The sequence below is a fragment of the Rosa rugosa genome, chromosome 6 (genome assembly GCF_958449725.1).
Source record: "Rosa rugosa chromosome 6, drRosRugo1.1, whole genome shotgun sequence".
Taxonomy (NCBI): domain Eukaryota; kingdom Viridiplantae; phylum Streptophyta; class Magnoliopsida; order Rosales; family Rosaceae; genus Rosa; species Rosa rugosa.
In genome coordinates, this window is record NC_084825.1 from 28849114 (window position 1) to 28868993 (window position 19880).

General features: G+C 38.1%; 2 protein-coding genes across 2 annotated transcripts; both read right to left on the minus strand.

The window, feature by feature from the left end:
- Nucleotides 1–319: 319 nt before the first annotated feature.
- LOC133713559 (uncharacterized) lies at nucleotides 320–2636 on the minus strand. The gene is made up of 2 exons (XM_062139598.1): nucleotides 2324–2636; nucleotides 320–557 (listed from the first exon to the last, which is right to left on the minus strand). Exons 1-2 carry the CDS (start codon nucleotides 2573–2575, stop codon nucleotides 483–485), a joined length of 327 nt encoding a protein of 108 aa, XP_061995582.1. The 5' UTR covers nucleotides 2576–2636; the 3' UTR covers nucleotides 320–482.
- Nucleotides 2637–5141: 2505 nt separating this feature from the next.
- LOC133716534 (uncharacterized) lies at nucleotides 5142–6018 on the minus strand. Its single transcript, XM_062143237.1, has 2 exons — nucleotides 5347–6018; nucleotides 5142–5198 (listed from the first exon to the last, which is right to left on the minus strand). Exons 1-2 carry the CDS (start codon nucleotides 6016–6018, stop codon nucleotides 5142–5144), a joined length of 729 nt encoding a protein of 242 aa, XP_061999221.1.
- Nucleotides 6019–19880: the final 13862 nt, after the last annotated feature.

The window sequence follows — 19880 nt, forward strand, 5'->3', positions numbered from 1 at the left end:
AAAGTTGAACGTAGGATCAAGGTTTAAAATGTAGGTACATGCCGATATTTTTGTTGATTTTTTTTTTTCCTTTCAATGACCGATATTTCTATCCACAAGAAATGCTCTTCATTATCAATATTTAGAGTGCCAATATATCTCACATGACCGATGCTTGCATAGAGATTTTAGAATCGATGAAAAAGTTCGCTTGTGCCTAACACAACTAATTTTATGCTCATTTTTTCCATATAATTTCATTTTTATGAATATGTCGTGCTTGAAATAGCATGGCAATGATGGCATATATCATCCTACATCTTAGAAATATTGCAAAATATAAACAGTGAAGTCTGAGCGCTAAGATAATGGATAGTTTCGGTGTGGTTCAGAGTGACAAAAGCGAAAACAAAATCTAGATGAAAGTCCAACCCAACAGTTGGTTTTATAAAATAGAATTAGAAATTTAGAATCCTAAAGATTTTACACCCGGAAATAAACAGTTATTCATCCCTTGCCCTCCGTTGTACCCCGAGGCCAGTTCTTATGTTTGCACCCAACTGAATTAGGTCCTCCACCTGTTAAAAAAATAGACAGCCGGTAAGTGGTGATAGAGAGGATAATCATTTTAATGGTTGTCCTGCTCAAATAGTTGGTTAAATAATATGAAAAAAATCAACAAAGTGAATGTGGAACTTTTTCAGTCCGCATTTTCATTTTAAGTAGTCTATTAATGCTTCACTTATGACTAAAACAGACCTCCTTTAAGGTTGAGGGCTAAGTTTAGATTTAGAATTTATATTACAATGTAATCAAATTAAGAACTGAGATGACATAGTTTAAACTACAGGCAGAATATGAGCACAGAAAAATCTAAGTGAAGGTTCTAAATCAGAGCTGAAAAGGATCCCAACTGCATGAACAAAAGGGAAAGGATCCAAACTCAGCACTACCAAACCAACGACACACCCACTCTTTTATAAATTAATCAAATTCGACATGCACTTCAATTTCCTTAACTTCCTTGTCTACTGGACGTTAACAGCAAGATCAAAATTCCTATTGTCTAGAAAGTAAGCATGATTGGCCAAAAAAAAAAAAGAGACAGTAAGCATGAACTTAATAATATTTTTGAAAGGTCTTATCTAATAGTTCCTCATTAAGACAGATTAGCATACAAATATGACTAAATCATTGTTTGTTAATTTGAAAAAAGATACAACAAGATACAGGTAGAAATAAATCAAGGATTGAATAGTCTAGGTGTCAAACCTGACAACTCAGTAATTCCACTCATGGTAGCCAAACCACTATCCTAGGATTCGACTGTCTAAGTAGGAGTTTTAAATAATTTTGATTTTGAGGAGTAACTGTTAAACTTCTATGGTCTAAAATTAGTAGATGAGCTGACAGAAGAATAGATTGTAGGATCCGTCCAGAGATTCTACCAACAAAAGCTAAAACATAATAATTTTAGCTAACTGTAGGAATTGAAGAACATCATGAATAGAGATTAAAGGCTCAGTAGATCAACGTAGCATAGTCGGTATCCACTCTTAAAAGCATAATTCATAATACGAGGTCCATGATCTCATAAGTTCCAGCAAACTGAGATAATTGTAAGTGCAGTAATGGAGAGAAAAAGTCAAATTAAGAGGTCAAGAATCCCAGAAGTTTAAGCCAACTGAGATAGTAGTTTACCAAATCAAAAACCTCTCCCTTAAATCCTCGATGACAACATTGAAAGAGAAAAGAAAGGAAGCAAGTAAACTGGGAAACGGGAAAAGGATTCCCAAACTAAAGAGCATATAACAATTGGGAATGTTAGATATGATTTTTCATGGTGCAATTCTAATCTATCCACCACTCTTTCATGCAAATCTTCCTCTTTACACACAGGTTAGATAAGGCTGTAACCCATAATAACACCTGCGTGGGGCAAATTTTTCATATTTTTGTGGAAGTAAAGGTACTAATCGTGAAGCCTCTAAGTTCTCATTTTCTTGTAACGGTTCTTCTTTAGCCTGTCCTCAAGTTTAAAAATTAAGTCAGTGATATCAGTGAGGCTTTGAATTTTGAAGCAGTTATTTAGTGGAGGCATCTACAGCATAATTTCCATCAATAGTGAAAATGCTATTACAAATTGTCGAAAAACAAACATCTATTTACAAGTATTTTACTTCATCTTATACGATTGCAAATCAATTAAACATTGAACTAATTTGAGTATGCCACAAGTCACAACAAAGCAGCACTAATTACAATGATTCATGTTACAATGTTTCCGGAAATGACCGATGTAACCATACGAAGCACAGAGAGAGAGAGAGAGATGGGAGCTAACCTTGTGGATACCAGAAGCACGGAGGCCAGCGAAGGCGGCGGTGGCGCCGGCGCCGACGAAGAGGGACGCGACAGCGAAAGCCCTGAAGGGCATGGAAGTGGAGTGGGCGCCGGATCCTTTCCGGTACAAGACTACCGCCCAGCCGAACTGGGCCGCGCTGGCTCCGGCCCACAAAAAGTGAGTGTCGGGCATGAGGGTCCGATAATTGCCGCCATTTTCCTTGTGCTGCTGCTGCTCCTCCTCCGCCTGCATCTGACTGATTACGTAGACACCTGCTTGTTTGAGACGATTTGGGTTGAAGTGAAGTATTGAGCGTTTCGGGTTGAACCGTTTGAAATGGGCTTTTTAACAATGCCGGGTGAAACAATTTTTTTTTTTTTTTTTTGAATGGCTAAACAGCCTAAACTTATACCTGTAGATGGATTGGGTTCAAGCGGATTGACCTAAATCTGATTAGTAACAACAAAATTGAACATGATCCAATCCGATAGCTTAGTAGATCATTGATAGCTCAATCAAAATCTGATCCAGCGGATTTAAGAGATTCGGTCAACTTGTTCGATTCGTTTATTATAATGAATATTCTTAAGTTTTAAATAATAATATTAAATTTTTTTTATCATGACTTTTTTTTTTTTTTTTTTTTATCTAGATCACAAGGTAACCTCAAAACGCTTCCATTGCTTCTGAAAAAAAAATTTAGATCACACGATAACAATGTGTGTGAGTGGGCGCATATTCATGATTAGTTACCATTTACCTCTAATCAGTGGATGGCAGGCTTGCCTCCCCAATGAAGTTGCATGCATAATAGGCATCTGTTTCTGAATTAATGTAAACTTAATTTGGAGGAAGACCGTACCCTTCCATTGCTTACCCAAGGGAATCGAAGCTCTTTGTTCACAGTGAGCCCAAATGCTTCTGAGAATTATGCAAGCATGTTCAGAAATGCCGTTCATTCAATCTGCAAAGTCAAAAGCAAACGTGAAACTTCAGCGAAAAGAAAATACATAAATAAGCATCTGGAACTACCACTGAGGCATATATAGCTCCTTATATGTCAGTTTTTAATTTTCTGCATAACCGTATCACCAAATTTAGAATTCTTACAATTCTAGGAAATCCACAAGTCCACAACATACACATAGAACACTCAACACAGAGAGAACAACATGGTCAACACCCTAGAGCTACATGAATAACCCACAAAAAGAATCAGTGATCCACAATTAATAATAAGATTGATTTTGCACACCAACAATTTTAAACTCTCAACGGTTCATACTAGTTGTTAACAAATTAAAACCTAGATCTCAACTGGTGTTTGAACCCCATTAAAACAGGTTACTCATATCTTCTATATGGAAACACTATAATTCCAGTGAAAACCATCCAATTTACTTCTTATACTCGAGGATAAGTTCGCAAAGATGTCTGATCAATTTCTTTCAGTTGAACAAACTATAAATTAGATTACTGATAATGCAGAAAGTGCATGAAACCTGAACACAGTTCATGTACAAATGAAAAGAAATAGATTAAAACCATTTGAAAATAGGATCAAAAAACTAGAGGTACAAATAATTCTCAGTACTGGAACTACAACTATGTAATGACTATAAAACAAAACACGCTTTCAGATTTACACAAAAAGCTCTTAAAACAGTTTCACTACCGTCTACCACACAAGATGACAAGATATTAGTAGAGAGCATTATGGATAAAACTTGATCGAACAACACCCCCTTCATCTGGGATCTAGCTTCCACAATCATTCGAACACTCTGAATCCTCTTTCATCTGAGCACTGATAATTCTCTATCTGTGAATAATATATATCTGGAGACAAGTAGATGAAAAAATCTGCATAGCTCGAGTTTAGACCTCTGCAATAACTAATCTGACATATAACCATATTTTTCTGTCTTTCTCCCCTCGGAACTCTGTACTTCCAACCCAACTCCTACAAGATCAATCCTCTTTTCCCACCTCCCACATGTTCAATTCTCCTTCTTCTAGTGCCTGTACTTTCTACTCATCAACACCCAATTACGTGCGCATGGTGCATGGACACCGGTAATAGGAAAGAAAATCACACGAGGGAAGCATGTACTCGTTAGGACTTCCGCATATTTACCAAATCGATCAGCAGAGCAAACAAACCATTCATGATCCAACAAGTTTATGTCATGAGAAAGAAAATCAAGACAACGTGCTCAATTATAAAGTACAACATGGGGGCATTTCGGATAAACGGTGCACGATTAAATTCGCTTGCCTCGAGTAATAGCAAACAATATCTTGTATATTAGCATGACACAAGAAGCTGTGATAAATCATTTCCAATTCAAGCGAAAAGACAATGCCTAAATTATCATTTTATTGTTTTTTATTTATTCATCCAACTTGTAACTGATCCCTGATAACCCCTATCTACATCTGCAGCTACTCATAATAGCTAAGATGATACAACGACCTCCCACAATTTATTGAGCTCCTTAGTAAAAGCCAAAGAGAGAGAGAAAGAGAGAGAGAAAAAAAAAAAGGGTACATTTGTGTTTCCCTTGAACCTTGCCAGATCCAACACTCTTATACCTTCTTCTGTGTTCTAAATTTCAGAGCAGTCACAAGTTTTCAACATCAGTACACCCAATCTAACCCTGCAAGCAGCATAATCAAATTCTCGATCAGCTCCACATCCAATTCAAACAGCTACTCATCAGCACTAATATATGTTCTTAATTTACACAATTTCAATGAAACCTAGCAATCCCCAATATATTCAGAACAGGCCCAAAATGTTCATAAGATTTTACCTTTAAACCTGGTAGGCTTCTGCCGACAGCATATCCAGATACATCCCTGGAGTTATATTCTGCAAAACCATCAAAACCATATCAAATACCAAACAACTCAAAACCCTAATGACCCAAATACCTAAAAATTTACCAAAATAAAAATAAAAATTACAGAAATAAAATTGAACAGCCAAACGACAATTGAATTGGAATATGATACAGTACATCCAGCTGCTTCTGCAGACTCCTAGGCCTCCTCTTGGGCCGGCGTGACGGCTTCTTCCCTGTCAAGAGTAAAAGATCCTCCTCAATCTCCTCTTTGGTCAATGTAAGCGATATCTCCATCCTCGGCTCCTTAGGTTTTTTCGTTTGACAACCTCTAGCCATTCTGGACCGACCCAGCTCCGGGATTTCGTTATGCTGCCCCACCGGTGCACCAGTCTTCATGGCACTAGCCTCCCCATTAGGCTTCTTCACCGGTTTCCTGGGCCTCAGATTCCATGTTTTGTTCCCCTTCTCCTCCAATCCTTCCCCCGCAGATAAAGCAGCCAAAGCAGCAACAGCAGGATCATCAGATTTAGGGTTTTGATCCTCTGCTTTTTTTTTCACCTGAGGAGCGTCGTCTTTGTCCAGCTTGAGCCGGATGTAAACCTTCAAATTTGGTTTCTTGGGGTGCGGCTGTTCGGACAAGACTTCGTTCTGGTCAATGAGGTTTTCCCCAGTGTCGGAGTTGTGGTCAGGTAGCTCAGCTGCCGAGTCATGGTTGGGGAGTTGGGGTTCATTGCCCAACTGGCGAGAGTGACGTGAGTTTTTCTTGGTCCATTTCAACCCCGATATGTCAGGGTTGGGGGTCTGGGAAGTCCACTTATTGGGTGACACAGACGAGGAGGAGGCCATGGAAGCGGGTTTGGGTTTGGAATTTGGGCTTTGGACACGGGTTGGATTAAAGGACTAATGAAACAGAAACACCATGCAATTGGTGGTTGGTGGTTTTGAACTCTCTCTCTCTCTCTCTCAGACTCTCAGTTCTTCTGTCACTGAGAACCTGAGAAAACACAGAGATAGGCAGTGAGTGCTTTACTAATCGGTGACTCAGAGTTGCAGAAGCGAGTGGAATTTATAGCGTGAGAAAGGAGGAGGGAGAGTGCGTGGTGACAAAGAAGAATATGTATGGCAGTTTATTTTGTTTCTGTATCTGGAAAAATGCAAACATGGTTTCTTGGTTGTATTTTTTTCTCAGTATGCCCAAAATACCCTTCCAACTTTTTTCCATGTTTGCCTAACATTGGCTGTTTTTTTTTTTTTTAATAAGAAAATGCAATAGGTTTTGTCCTTCTTCTGTTTTTTACCCCCCTCTAATTTTTTTACCTAGGGTTGTTTGTTATTAAATTTGCTTAAAACACTACCACCAACAAAGTATGTTAAACTGGAATTATTACAAGAAAAAAATTCTTCAAATTGCAATTAGTTTGTGAGTAAAGATTTGCAAAGTCAAGTGTTACACAAAACCCTAACAGAGACTGCATACGTGCATGTGTTTGTTCGTATATTACGTACGGACGAAAACTTCATGCACTGATATGTCATTTCGAAAATATTTCCACATGTATAATTTAATAGCATGCCCGCTTCAAACTGTAATGTTTGTTAATACGTTATTAGGTCGTTGAGATTTATTTGGTTGTTCAGTAATGTGACGATCGACAAGCACTTATTACGTTATTGTTAAAGTAACTTTACATTTTTCACATGTTTCTTTAATTTGAAGTTTCAATCAACTACTGTCATGTACCGATATACTAATTATGTGATAATTAAGATAAATGACGTTAATGAAGATAAATCTACATTGAATATTTTTATGCAAGTCAATTTTAATACCTAAACAGATTGACAAGTTTTCTCATTGCAAGAGAAAAAAGAGACCCACATGTAAAATTCTAGTAACTATTGAATTTACTGAAATTGTAATGGTAACTCTTTTCATTTTCAGATAAACATATTAGATTAGAAAAAAAAAATTGAAATGAAATTCAAAAGTACATGTTGCCCTTGGATTCACTATTCATTGAATTTCTCATATTTCAAAATTAGCATCTCAATTAATTCTGAATCTAGTTAGTTTTGCATCTAATTATGTATCCAAAGTCTAAATTCCGGTTTTGGAAAATATTTGTGCGAAGTTTTTCATTGCACATGCCCTCATTTATGATATAACACCAATCACTTTCCTGGAAATAAATTTAACAAATAAAGGAAATGCATATTTGTTTTCGTGATTGTATTTGTAATTTGGAAAGATATATTAAAGTTGAAAACTCAGGGGTACGAATGTTGGGTCCACTTGGAGAATTTATCTACTTTCCTTTCACAGTTTTGCTAATCTGTCTTATGCATTACACCAAAAATACAACATCTCAATAGGCTGAGCTAGTAGGCCAATATAAAAAAAGTAAGAAAAAAAAATCTTCATGTTAAGATTTAGGATTATTATGTAATTCAAAAAAAAAAAAAAAAATAGGACCGATTAGTTGCTACGTGGCTTTACAGATTATTGATTAGCAAAATAGTTGCGAATCTTAAATATTTTATAAAATAATTGGTCAACATTTCAACAAATATTAAATTATCGTATTCAAATTTGTGAGCGAAATGTTCCACAGGGCAGACTTGCCTCCCTATCTTTTGGATAAGAATGATTTGGGTGTTTAAGGAAAACTGAATTAGGAGAGAATTGAATCGTACTTTCATTGATAATAGGGGTCTCTATATATAGAGGATTACAAGCATAGAGATAGAGTTGTACATGGAAACATAATCGTACTTTGATTGGATATCTCATAAGATTCTCCGAGAATATCTCTAATATAAACTCTATTCCAACTAGAGCAAGTAACCTAGAGTTTGGGCTAGACACATATTCTGGATTTACTTTAACACTCCCCTTGTGTCGCCCAAACATGGTGCTCCTCTCGTTGCCTCATTAAAAACCTTGCCGAGTAACAAAAACCATGTGGGACAAAAATAACCTCGGTCGAAGGGGAAAAAGGGCACAACACACCCTTCACATTTCGAGACCATACATGTAGACATCTCCCCCTGATGTCTGCATCTCCCCCTGATGACTACGGTCATGGAAGTTCGGATAACTTCCGCAAACGATGCTACCAACATGTTTCTCGAAAGTGGAATTTAGGCAATAACTTAGTGAGCCAGTCTGCCACACTGTCCTCAAATCGAACCTAGTTCACTTTGATCTTGAGGAGAGTCTGTTGTTGCTGATTATCCTTGGTGTTGTCGCTTTTGATATAGCCTTGCTTCACTTATTCAAAATAAGCAGCATTATCCTAAATGCTCGTAGGCTCATCTGTGGTAGACTTCAAACCACAATTGTTCGAACATGCGTAATTATGGATCCAATCCATAGACATTCACGAACGACATCGTGAAGAGCAATAATCTCTGCATTGTTCGAAGATATAGCGACCAGGGTTTGTTCTGTAGACCTCCAAGATATCACGGTCTTTACCCATGGTAAACACTTAACCATTTTGGGAATGACCATTGTGTGGGTCACAGAGATACCCAATATCAGCAAAACCTTCCAAAACACATGTCGTTTTGGGATGGGGATAGTGGACGCAGGCTAGTGTTGGCGGCGTTCCTGGTGTGTGATGGGTCCAAATCCATCGTCTCTCTGTAGGGATAGAACAAGCCCATATCAATCGTACATCTCAAGTACCGAAGGATATCTTTTACACCAATCCAATGGCGTCGCGTTGGCGCAAAGCTATATCTAGCTAACAAGTTCATGGCAAATGAGATGTCCGGTCTTGTGCATTGAGCTAAGTACAATAATGCGCCTATTGCACTCAAGTAAGGCACTTCTGCCCCTAGCACATCTTCGTCATCATCCTTCAGACGAAGATGATCCTTTTCAGGATCAAGACTACGGACGATCATGGGGGTGCTTTGAAGGCTTTGACCCTGTCAAAATGCCTAAGCATCTATCGACACGATGCTCAAGTTCCAAACTGAGACATAATCGTGTTCTCCCAAAATCGTTCATCTCAAAGTCGGATTTCTAGTGTTCAGCGGTTTCCCTAAACTCTTTAAAGGGCTTCCAATGAAGATCATGTCCAACATGAACCGCAATAGAATCCGAAACTTGTTATGGAAACGCGTGGGCATATCCCTTCCCAATCAAGTAGTCACTTTAGTGAGCGTTTCAATCTCTTTGTAAAATGCGCTCCGTGGTCTAGAGCCACTTGACTTGGGTAAATGAAGTTCACCATGAACCTTCATGTATATTCCGTATCTAGATCCCCATAGAGATACGTAGTGACCACATTCGTAAGCTGCATGATCAGTTATTCGAAAACTACCAAACTGACAGGGTAGAGGAGTGCAATGACATCCATTACGAGAGAATATGTCTCATCGTAGTCGATTCCAGGGAGTTTTGTGAGAAGCCTTGCGCCATAAGGCGAGATTGCCATCTCTTTTTCTCATCATGCTTTCTAACAAAGACTCATTAGTCAATAGGTTTTATGTTAGGAGGTGTTGGCATCACTGGCTCAAAAACCTTCCTCTTCGTTAGAGAATCCAACTTAACCTGGATCGCATCTTTCCATTTAGGCCAAATTTCTCTACGTTGGCATTCATTCATCAACGGAGCGTGGTTCGATATCATCGGACTCAACAAACTCATGCGCAACGAAATGCGCAACTACATCATCAATTATGATGGAGTTTCTATCCCACGTCTCATGTACACTAGTGTAAATTTCATAGAGCTCTATATTCTCAGGAATAGGTTCTGACGTTGAGGCGTCCCCCAACGGTAACCTTAATCCAAAACATTCTCATGAGACGGATTTTGAGTGTCTATGATTAAAGGATTGGGTTGTGCCAAGGTATCCTTCGAACCCACGAGCCTCCCATGCATTCTAGCTGGGGCCATGGCCTATAACGCCCCGGAGTGCCACTTTCTTTGGCGTTGGCGCCGTACCTACCTCTGTGTAGGGTGGCACTACGTCCTCTCGTAGGGACATCCATCCTTGCAGGCATATTTGCAGCAGATATGTGATCTCGTCACTTTAATGGGGATCGAGATGTGACATAGTGGGGACAGATCACGACAATTCCTGTCGTTCCTGCTGAACATATGTGTTCTTATCTCCCCCAAACGACGGGAAGACTGTCTCATCAAAGTGACAGCCCGCAAATCTAGCGGTAATGAGATCGTCTTGCAAGGGCATTAAGTGGTGAACGATTGTCGGAGTCTCAAATCCAACGTAGTTGCCCATTCATCAGTAAGGACCTGTCATAGTGCGCTGTGGCGGCGCAATTGGCACATAAATGGCTCACTCAAATATGCGTAAGTACGTAATACTTGTACCCAGTCACTAGTTGTAACGCAGAGATACATTGAGTGGCGGTAGGTCGTAGACGAATTAGCATAGCTGCATGCGATATTGCATCACCCCAAGTGGATATAAGGAGATTGGTGCGCATTACCAATGTCCTGACTATCATCGTAGTCGTTTCTGCGATACCATTTGGGTGTGTTCATGAGAATATGATGTCCAACATCAGCCCCATTGCGATATCCATCGAAAGTCTTCAATGTAAACTCTCTAGCATTGTCAAATCGAATTGACTGAAAAGGATGATCTGGGGAGTGAGCCCGTTGTCATATGATATTTGCTAGGAGTGTAGTATAAGCAACATTTACAAGTGGACAATGGCATAACACGTGACCAGTGTGTTTGCGTGTCAACCAACATCATGAGATATTTAAACGTCCGCAGGTTGGTTGAACTAGTCCACAAAATCCCCACGGACTCTATGTAAGAACAGAATGAGTATTTTCATATCCTTTGCATAGGACGGTCTCAGTCCTAATTTCCCTAAGGAATAGGCTTTGTAAAACGAGCGAGAGGCTTTAAAAGCAACCAATGACTATTTTGGTTGCGCCTGAGCATCTGAAACGCTATTTGGAGCAAAGTTGGTGATTGCAGCATCACCTAGGGCGTCATCACCATGATGTACGCTATCCATGGCGTCATGGATAAGGACTATGCTAGCCCTAGGCTGGTGGTGGACGGCGGCGGCTGTCACACTTAGTCCGGGAATCAACTTTTGATTCATGCTTCGTTTCGCTCGAAAGAAATGATGTCCATGTGAAGTCTTTAGTAGACGGATCATCATATCAGGACTAGGATGACCTATCTTGTCGTGACAAAGCCAATATGTGTCTAAATCCAAGAGATCTTCTCTCATAACTTTATTGGATTTAATAGCTCGAATAGTGACGTAGAGTCCACTAGAGAGACACATAAACTTCTCTAAGATGCGCATTTGTTCGCAATCATTAGAGGTGTTGCAAAGGAACTCATTTCCGTTCTCTACATGCGTTTTCGCATGGAATCCATTGGCTATTCATAGGTGCGATTTTCCCTAAGAGCGTAGAGAGTTTTTGTGACAGTAATCAAGTTGCCATTTGACAGGGGGAACTTGGGCTATTCCATGTCCTTGAATTAATACTGATGACCCAGCCATCGTAGTCACAAAGTAATATGCTCATAATCAAAATGGAGTCATAATGAAAAGAACTCAAAATTTTATTCATAAGCCAACGGAGTTCATCATTGTCTCTTAACCATTAGGAGAATCTAATCCAAATGCTAGCTAATGCAAAACAAAGGTAGTCGTTTGACTTCTTTTGGTAACTCCAAAGTAAATATGACCAGGCGAGTAGAGAGATGTCGGTGGAGCAAATTAAGCTCGCTTAAGTACCACTTATTTCAAAACTTTCCTAGACATCATACTCATTTTGGATGAGCCTATGTGAAGAAAAACTAAACCAATGGTATTTACTACAAAGTATATGGCAGTTGCCTATTACATCTCTTGAAAAAATAAAGACTTAAACAGAATTGGCGATCTATTGATCCCAACCAGATTTGTAGTCTTCAACCCTTCACTCCAGATCATCTTCTTGATCTTCTTGTTTCATATAGTGGGCTTCTCTTGCTTCACAATATGCTTTGTAGGCGGTGACAATTTCTTCACGAGCTCTACAAATGTGTGCCCAATGACCGGATACTCCACATCGAGAACATACATATTTTTACTCAGACTCCATTGATTGAGACGCTTTGAAAGCGTCATTTAGATGGCTCCTAGTGTTGGTGGCGCCACCAACATGGCCAGAGGTGTTGCCTCCTTCTCTCTTTCCACGTTGACCTTTCGGTTCCGTGTTCACCTATTTTGGCGGTTACCTTCCCAAGTAGAGCGATAATATGGACCAGAACGTCTAGAAATATCCCTAAGATTAGGGTTTCGCTCTTGGAGCCCTCTCTTAGGGGCGCAACTATAATTGGATTCCGGAATATGCTCTGTTTCCACGGATCTCGAATTATAGTTCTTTACAAGGATGTTGTCATGCTTTTCAGCGACATTCATAGCTCCAATGAGCTCATGAAACCTTGTGATCCGTCCTGCAGTAATATCGATTCGATAGTTCTTAGCAACCATCAATGCAGAGACGGGGAAGGTAGAGAGAGTCTTCTCAATCAACATCGCATCCGTGATCTCTTTACCACAGAATTTCATTAAGGATTTAATGTGAAGTGCTTCCGAGTTGTAGTCAAGAACTGAATTGAAATCACAGAAGCGGAGGCTATGCCATCTCACTTCTAGGTCAGGAAGCAGGGAGTCACGGACGTTGCCAAATCTTTCTTCGAGTGAGACCCACAACCTTCTGTGGTCTTCTTTATTCATACACTTGTAATGGAGCGAATCATCCATATGACGAGTCATTAGGATGATGGCTTTCGCCTTATTTGCCTCTAAGGCTGCTCTATTTGCTTCCAAAGCTTGAGCTTGCTCAACAGTTAGAAAGTCCTGGCTAGGCTCGGGAATCGTATCCAGGATTCCATCGGCCTTGAGATGCTGGCGGACATCACGAATCCACCTGTGATATCCAGAACCAGTTGTTCCCAATGGAGCAAAGTCCAATTTGTTCAGGTTACTCATCCTGAAAGAGAACAAGAAATTAGGGTTAGTTTCGGAGCGAAAAAGGCTACCACGAAAACAATACAAATTGCTGACGTGGCAGGCTGATGTGGCTGTTGATGTGGCACTGGTACTGACGTGGCTGATGACGTCAGCGGGCTTCTGGGCCGAGAACTTCTTCTTCTGGGCCGAAGGCTTGGGCCTGTTGCAGTGGGCTTCTCCTTCCTCCTTTTTTTTTCTTTTCTTTTCCTTCTGTCGGTATTCTGCCGGACAATTCAGTCGGCCGGTTCAGTGACTTTTAGGCCGGTTTTCAGGGTTTTTCTTGCAGATCTGGATTTCTGGGATTGAGATGCTACTGCTGAAAAAATTTGGTAGCAATTGGAAGTCCGGAAGGCGGTGAACCGGTGGAATATTTGCTGCGGGTGGTCTGATGATTCCGGTGGCCGGTTCTATATGTTTCCGGCCGGTTCTGGTAGTTCTGCCGCCGGTTCTGGATTCCTGGTGTCGAGGGCTTCAAGTTGTGTGGCGGAGGCAGAAAATGGTTCAAGGTTTTGTATTCGGATTTAAGGTTTTAACTTCTTGAATCAGGGTTTGCTATTTGTTTCAGGGTTAGGGTTTCGTGCTGATAACGTGTTTAAGGAAAACTAAATTGGGAGAGAATTGAATCGTACTTTCATTGATAATAAGGGCCTCTATATATAGAGGATTACAAGCATAGAGATAGAGTTGTACATGGAAACATAATCGTACATTGATTGGATATCTCCTAAGATTCTCTGAGAATATCTCTAATATAAATCCTATTTCAACTAGAGCAAGTAACCTCGAGTTTGGGCCAAACACATATTCTGGATTTACTTGAACATGGGGCAAATTATATATAGGAAACATGCATAGTAGCAGCAGACAGAAGTTGGAAAAACAAAAAAACTCAACTGACAGTTTCATAAAAGGCATAATTGCCAAATTCCTACCCTAGGTTGCACTTTATTGTCAATTTGCTACCCTAGGTTTTATTTCAGCTAATTTGCTATCCTAGGTTTTCAAAATTAGCCAATTTGCTACCCTGAGTTTTATTTTAGCTAATTTGCTACCCTTCCATCAAATTTGATACTCTAAGTTTTCAAGATTAACCAATTTACTTCCCTAAATATTCAAAATTAGCTATTTGTTACCTTATATTTTCAAAATTAATTCATGTTTGGACGAAGAAATTGACAAACTAATATGACGAAAATGTAGCAAATTTGCTAATTTTGAAAACATAAAGTAGCAAATTGACAGTAATAATACTTAGGATAGCAACTTGGCTAATTGTGAAAATTTAGGGTAGCAAATTGGCTGAAATAAAACCTAGGGTAGTAAATTGACACCAAGGTGAAGCCTAGGGTAACAAATTGGCTATTAAGCCTTCATAAAAGTAAGAATATGAAGCTTAGGCTCAAAGCAAATGGAGCAAGATTGATTCCAGATTTTAATGCAAAATTATCAGTTATCTTAGTTTTTTGAAAAATTTACAGCGATGCCGCTGATGATCAAATAACCCCAAACAAAGAGGTCTTTTTCTCTCAGCCATAAATATGATCAAAGTCGTTTTCATTCCAATCACCCCGCTGTTTTGTCCAAACCGCTCATCCCAATTTCAACCTCTGCTCACCAAAGATCAAGCGTCATTTCTCGTTCTCTTGATTCAATTTTTCTCCGACGTAAATGCTTATGAAGTGAGCTGTAGTGGCGTGGAAAAAAATCTGATTTTAATTGGTAAATTTCTATTCGTCGCCATTCGATTGCAAATAGCTATGCAACATAGAAAAACACAAAGTCATAGTGATGGTGGCGTTCTCGAACGGTCATACCGGAGGTAGTGATCGTCCTAGTACTAGTATATATTGTCACACCCCAAACTCGGGGTATGACTTATAGGGTTCTTAAGCAAGAGGAATTGGGAAAATGACCAAGATTGACACAATGTCAATCTTGGCAGTATAATTTGAAGTACTACTTTGGAATGGAATTTGATTTAAAGAGAGAAAAGTAAGTAACATTAAAACAAATGAAAACTATATGTTAATCAAGCACATAATATATTATCTGAACTTGAAAACTGTAGGTGAAAGAACTGAAAATTGATTCAATAGTATTATGACCAAAGGGAGACATAAGTGGACTGGAAAGTTAAGGCATGAACAACTTAAATTTGGAGATTTAATATAACTTCATTTGTGCAGCAATGAACTTGAAATTTTCTGCCAGATTCAAAGTAAACGTGTCAAAGAAAAATATACTAAATTTTCATGCAATTCGAAGTTTGGGAAGTACGGCAAAGGTAGAACACAAACTGACTGAACTGTGAGGTGAAAAAAAAATTGCAGCAACATTGACAACTTGGAAAATTAACCAACAATTCATTTTAAGTCTAATTGACAAGACAACAGTTTTCAAACAACCATCAGAATGTCTAGTTCATTACACAGAAAAACCAGAAGTTAAATGATTCAAATCTCAACAGAAAGTCAGAAGATACAATAAAAATTCTAGAACTTTGCCAAAAGCATACCAGACTTGGAAAAAAAATCACCGAAGATTCACTATACATCGAAATATGATGAAACTTTCTAGATCCTTTGTTAACTAACAGAACAGAAACATATCAAAATTTCAAGACATATGGAGATCACTAAGTAGAGTAACACAAAGCTCAAAGTTAACAGATTAGCAGCTTTCTCATAAATTCAGCAAAGCTGTTTTTAACTTCAATATGAAGTTTTAATTTTAAAGTTGGTCTATTTTGGTAAAAATTACTTGGATTAATTTCAGTTTACCCCCTTGAGGTTTAGGGGTGTCATCATTTCACCCCCCAAACTCTCAATTTCACTTTTTTACCCCCTGAACTTTCCAATTTCAATCAGTCATGTCCAATTTCTCCTATTCCGTCCAAATTGGACGTTAACTTTGACCTTTGAGGGCTAAAATGGTCATTTCAAGACCCAAAAAAAAAAAACAAATAAATTCCTTTTTTTTTTTTTTTTTTTTTTTTTTTTCTGTTTTTTCTATTTTTTTTTTTTGTCTTCAACCTATACACCACAAATTATAATAGGTTTATAACAACAACAAAAATACTCTAGGTGGTTGAAAGCCGCTCGCTGGTCTACGATATTTGTGATATATCTCCGATAAAGTGAAGAATTTTAGGATATATCCCCAATAAAGTGAAGAAATATCTGTGTAAAATCATTTTTGGTCTACGATATTTGTGATATATCTCCAATAAAGTGAAGAATTTTAGGATATATCCCCAATAAAGTGAATAAATATCTGTGTAAAATCATTTTTTACAGATATTTATTTACAGATAAAGTGTAAAATTATTTTTTACAGATATTTCTTCACTTTATTGGGGATATATCCTAAAATTCTTCACTTTATCAGAGATAAATCACAAATATCGTAGACCAGCGAGTGTGTAAAATCATTTTTTACAGATATTTATTTACAGATAAAATGTAAAATTATTTTTTACAGACTTCACTTTATTGGGGATATATCCTAAAATTCTTCACTTTATCGGAAATATATCACAAATATCGTAGACCAGCGAGCGGCTTTCAACCACCTAGAGTATTTTTTTGTTTTTATAAACCTATTATAACTTGTGGTGTATAGGTTGAAGACAAAATAAAAAAAAATAAACAAAAAACAAAAAAAAACTAAGAAACAGAAGAAAAAAAATAGAAAAAACAGAAGAAAAAAAAGAAGGAATTATTTATTTATTTATTTTTATCTTGAAATGACCATTTTAACCCTCAAAGGTCAGAGTTAACGTCCAATTTAGACGGAATATGAGAAATTGGACATGGTTGATTGAAATTGGAAAGTTCAGGGGGTAAAAAAGTGAAATTGAGAGTTTGGGGGGTGAAATGATGACACCCCCAAACCTCAGGGGGGTAAACTGAAATTAATCCAAATTACTTTGTGAGAAACCTTGAAGGGTATACTTTGATACAATAGAGATTCATAAGAGAACAAACCTTGTGGAGGACTCAAACAATGGAAGGGAAAAACAGGCTGCAAACTAACAAAATTTCTAAAAAAAATGCATTTGATATTATAAATAAGAGGCACAACAAAAGACAAGCTTACAAGCCAAATGAATAGAAACTGAACATTAGAGAGTATACACGGGAATACAAAGAGAATATAATCAACGTTACAACCTCATTTGGCTATTCATATATATCCCAAGTAAGTAGCTAAACTAAACCAGCTGCAATCTGGTTAGATGCATACTTCAAAATGACTAACATGCTAAGTTATCTACTGCAAAATACAACGTACTAATCATCTTATATGAATTAGCCTACAACTCACCAAAATATCTTGATCTTTCAACAAAAGTCTGATAGTAAGTAGAGCAGTTTCATCTTCAAACAAACCAACTAATCACCACCTGAAATTTGAGAGGAGAAGGGATGAGCATAAATGATGCCCAGTAGGGGTTTCTAAAAGAAATGTGAAACTTCATTTGTCTAAGAGATCTGTCATAGCATTCTTGAAACGGTTTTCAACAGCAGCTCAGTTTGAATATGAAAAAGGGGTCAACAAACTCTCAAACCATGTATACATTAAATAGCTGAAAACTATACAATATTGTAGTAAGGTAAAGAGTTTCTTAGACAATAGCAGAAACAAACATTCATTGAGAAACGGGTCCCTAACTTTCCAAATCAAAACAAAAGTAATTTCGTAAAATTCAATGTGTTTCTGGAAAGGAGTGTAGCATACCTTATCATACAATAATTGTAAGGAAAATTTGTGAACACATCACTATCATTGAGTTAATTAACACTGATTGTATGCTTTACTTGGAGATCAAATAATGGGGTTGTATTGTGAATCAAATCTTGTAGTTCAACATGTAATCTGGAATGTTGAATATTTGAGAATCCTATAGCTATTTACTTATGGTAAGTAGTATATGGTATGTCATAAGGAAATCTATAGAGAACGTATTGCTTAGATATTCTTTATGGGAGATATCTTTGCAGGTTCTATATATAGAGGCTCCAGTCCCTGTGTCACGCCCCTGATTTTTAACATAAATAAAAATCTATATATAATCTCATAATTATACATACGTGATCCTTCAGTCATCAATATCAAAAACCTGGAAACTTTTTCCCTTAAACTACCCACATATTGATGCCCTGAACCCATTATGTCCATATTGACCCGCTCCTCAGAGTCATATATATACATAAGCTTACGAATTAAATTGTCAACAACAAAGTAAAACGTAAATGCTCCTCAGAGCTTACTACAACGGAAGTCCAAATAACGGTAAAGTCACAAAATTGGCTTCCTACCGTTTAGCTGCAAGTATGCAATCCCAACTTCAGCCACGATTATCCTGACCTGCAGGATTAACCCCTACACCGTTTGAATGGTGCACCGGGTTATCACACAACAAACCCGGTAAGCTTTTGCAAGCCCGTATGAGTAACTCAAAACAACTCACACCAAAATCACGGGATGAACCCCGCACGTTTCAATTGAGAAACCAATCACAATTTATTCTCCTAAAGCACGAAATAAAGGAGGACAACTCACACATTAATTCTATCAATATAACATAGAAAGCAACTCACACCTTGATTTCTATCAATATAACATAGAAAGAAACTCACACCTTGATTTCTATCAATCGTACCAAATCGTTAATAAGGAAGCAACTCACACCTTGTTCCCTAAAAACACGTAATGTCATGAGTTATCAATAACCAATTCCCGTTACCCCATGAATTACCTATATGGCAGACAGACTAGAGCTCTAACTGAAATGTAACCACTCGTCCGGCCAAAGACGTGATTACCTGACATTCTGCCCAAGGTCATAGACCTTCGTTCCTCGGGCCGCACAGTCCCTTGGAGCAAATCATTATGCAGTCGCGCTGGACTCAAAATCATTACACAAATCTCAACGCTTTTCAAAACAAATCAAATCAAAAATTCTAAATCATTTGTTTTCCAAAAGTCACAATCCAAAACAATAAAACGCATCATTCATGCCTATTGCTTTCCACAATCCACAAACCACCAAAACATATATATTTCACGTAAATATATATATACGTAGTCATCCGCTCAGGAATGCCTACTAATACCAACTATAGTTTGCAGTTACTAAATAACTCTCAAAATAAAGGTATTTCGTTCATTAATGAACCTTGTGAGATTACTCACCTCGAAACTCCCGCTGCGTCTTCAACCAAGAACAAAGCAGCCAATTCACAAAACAACCGTCCAAAATACTTCGTCAAGTACCTAATCACATACGGTTTCCACTTAGTAACAATTCACAAACGATTTAAGTCTGAAACCCCTGTTTTAAACTAAAATCCCCAAAGTGGCACCAATCGAGAGAAAACCACATCCGAGACCTCTCAAAGTCTCCGGAATACGTCCACGATCGATATGACCATACCACAAGTCGATCGGAAGCTCGAATCCTCACGGATCGAATAAATCAACAGGTATGAAACCGTAAAAATCATAACAATTTCATACGAACTCCAAAATATGCGTATTATATATCAAAATGCTCGTATCGACGAGTAGAAGACATATAATACCATAAACAGTCCCATACATGGCCGGAACACAGCCGGAACGCCGCCACAGGCAGTGGCGCACCGCCGCCGGCCAAAACTCAATATTTCACAAAACTTCCAACATCAAAA

What these genes read in the sequence shown, in the direction of transcription:
- LOC133716534 (XM_062143237.1), bottom strand. Translation starts at nt 6,018, where the DNA reads ATGGCCTCCTCCTCGTCTGTGTCACCCAATAAGTGGACTTCCCAGACC. An exon ending in GTCTGCAGAAGCAGCTGGAT is followed by an intron (nt 5,199 to 5,346) that starts GTACTGTATCAT and finishes ATGGTTTTGCAG; the next exon opens with AATATAACTCCAGGGATGTA.
- LOC133713559 (XM_062139598.1), bottom strand. Translation starts at nt 2,575, where the DNA reads ATGCAGGCGGAGGAGGAGCAGCAGCAGCACAAGGAAAATGGCGGCAAT. An exon ending in GTGCTTCTGGTATCCACAAG is followed by an intron (nt 558 to 2,323) that starts GTTAGCTCCCAT and finishes TTTTTTTAACAG; the next exon opens with GTGGAGGACCTAATTCAGTT.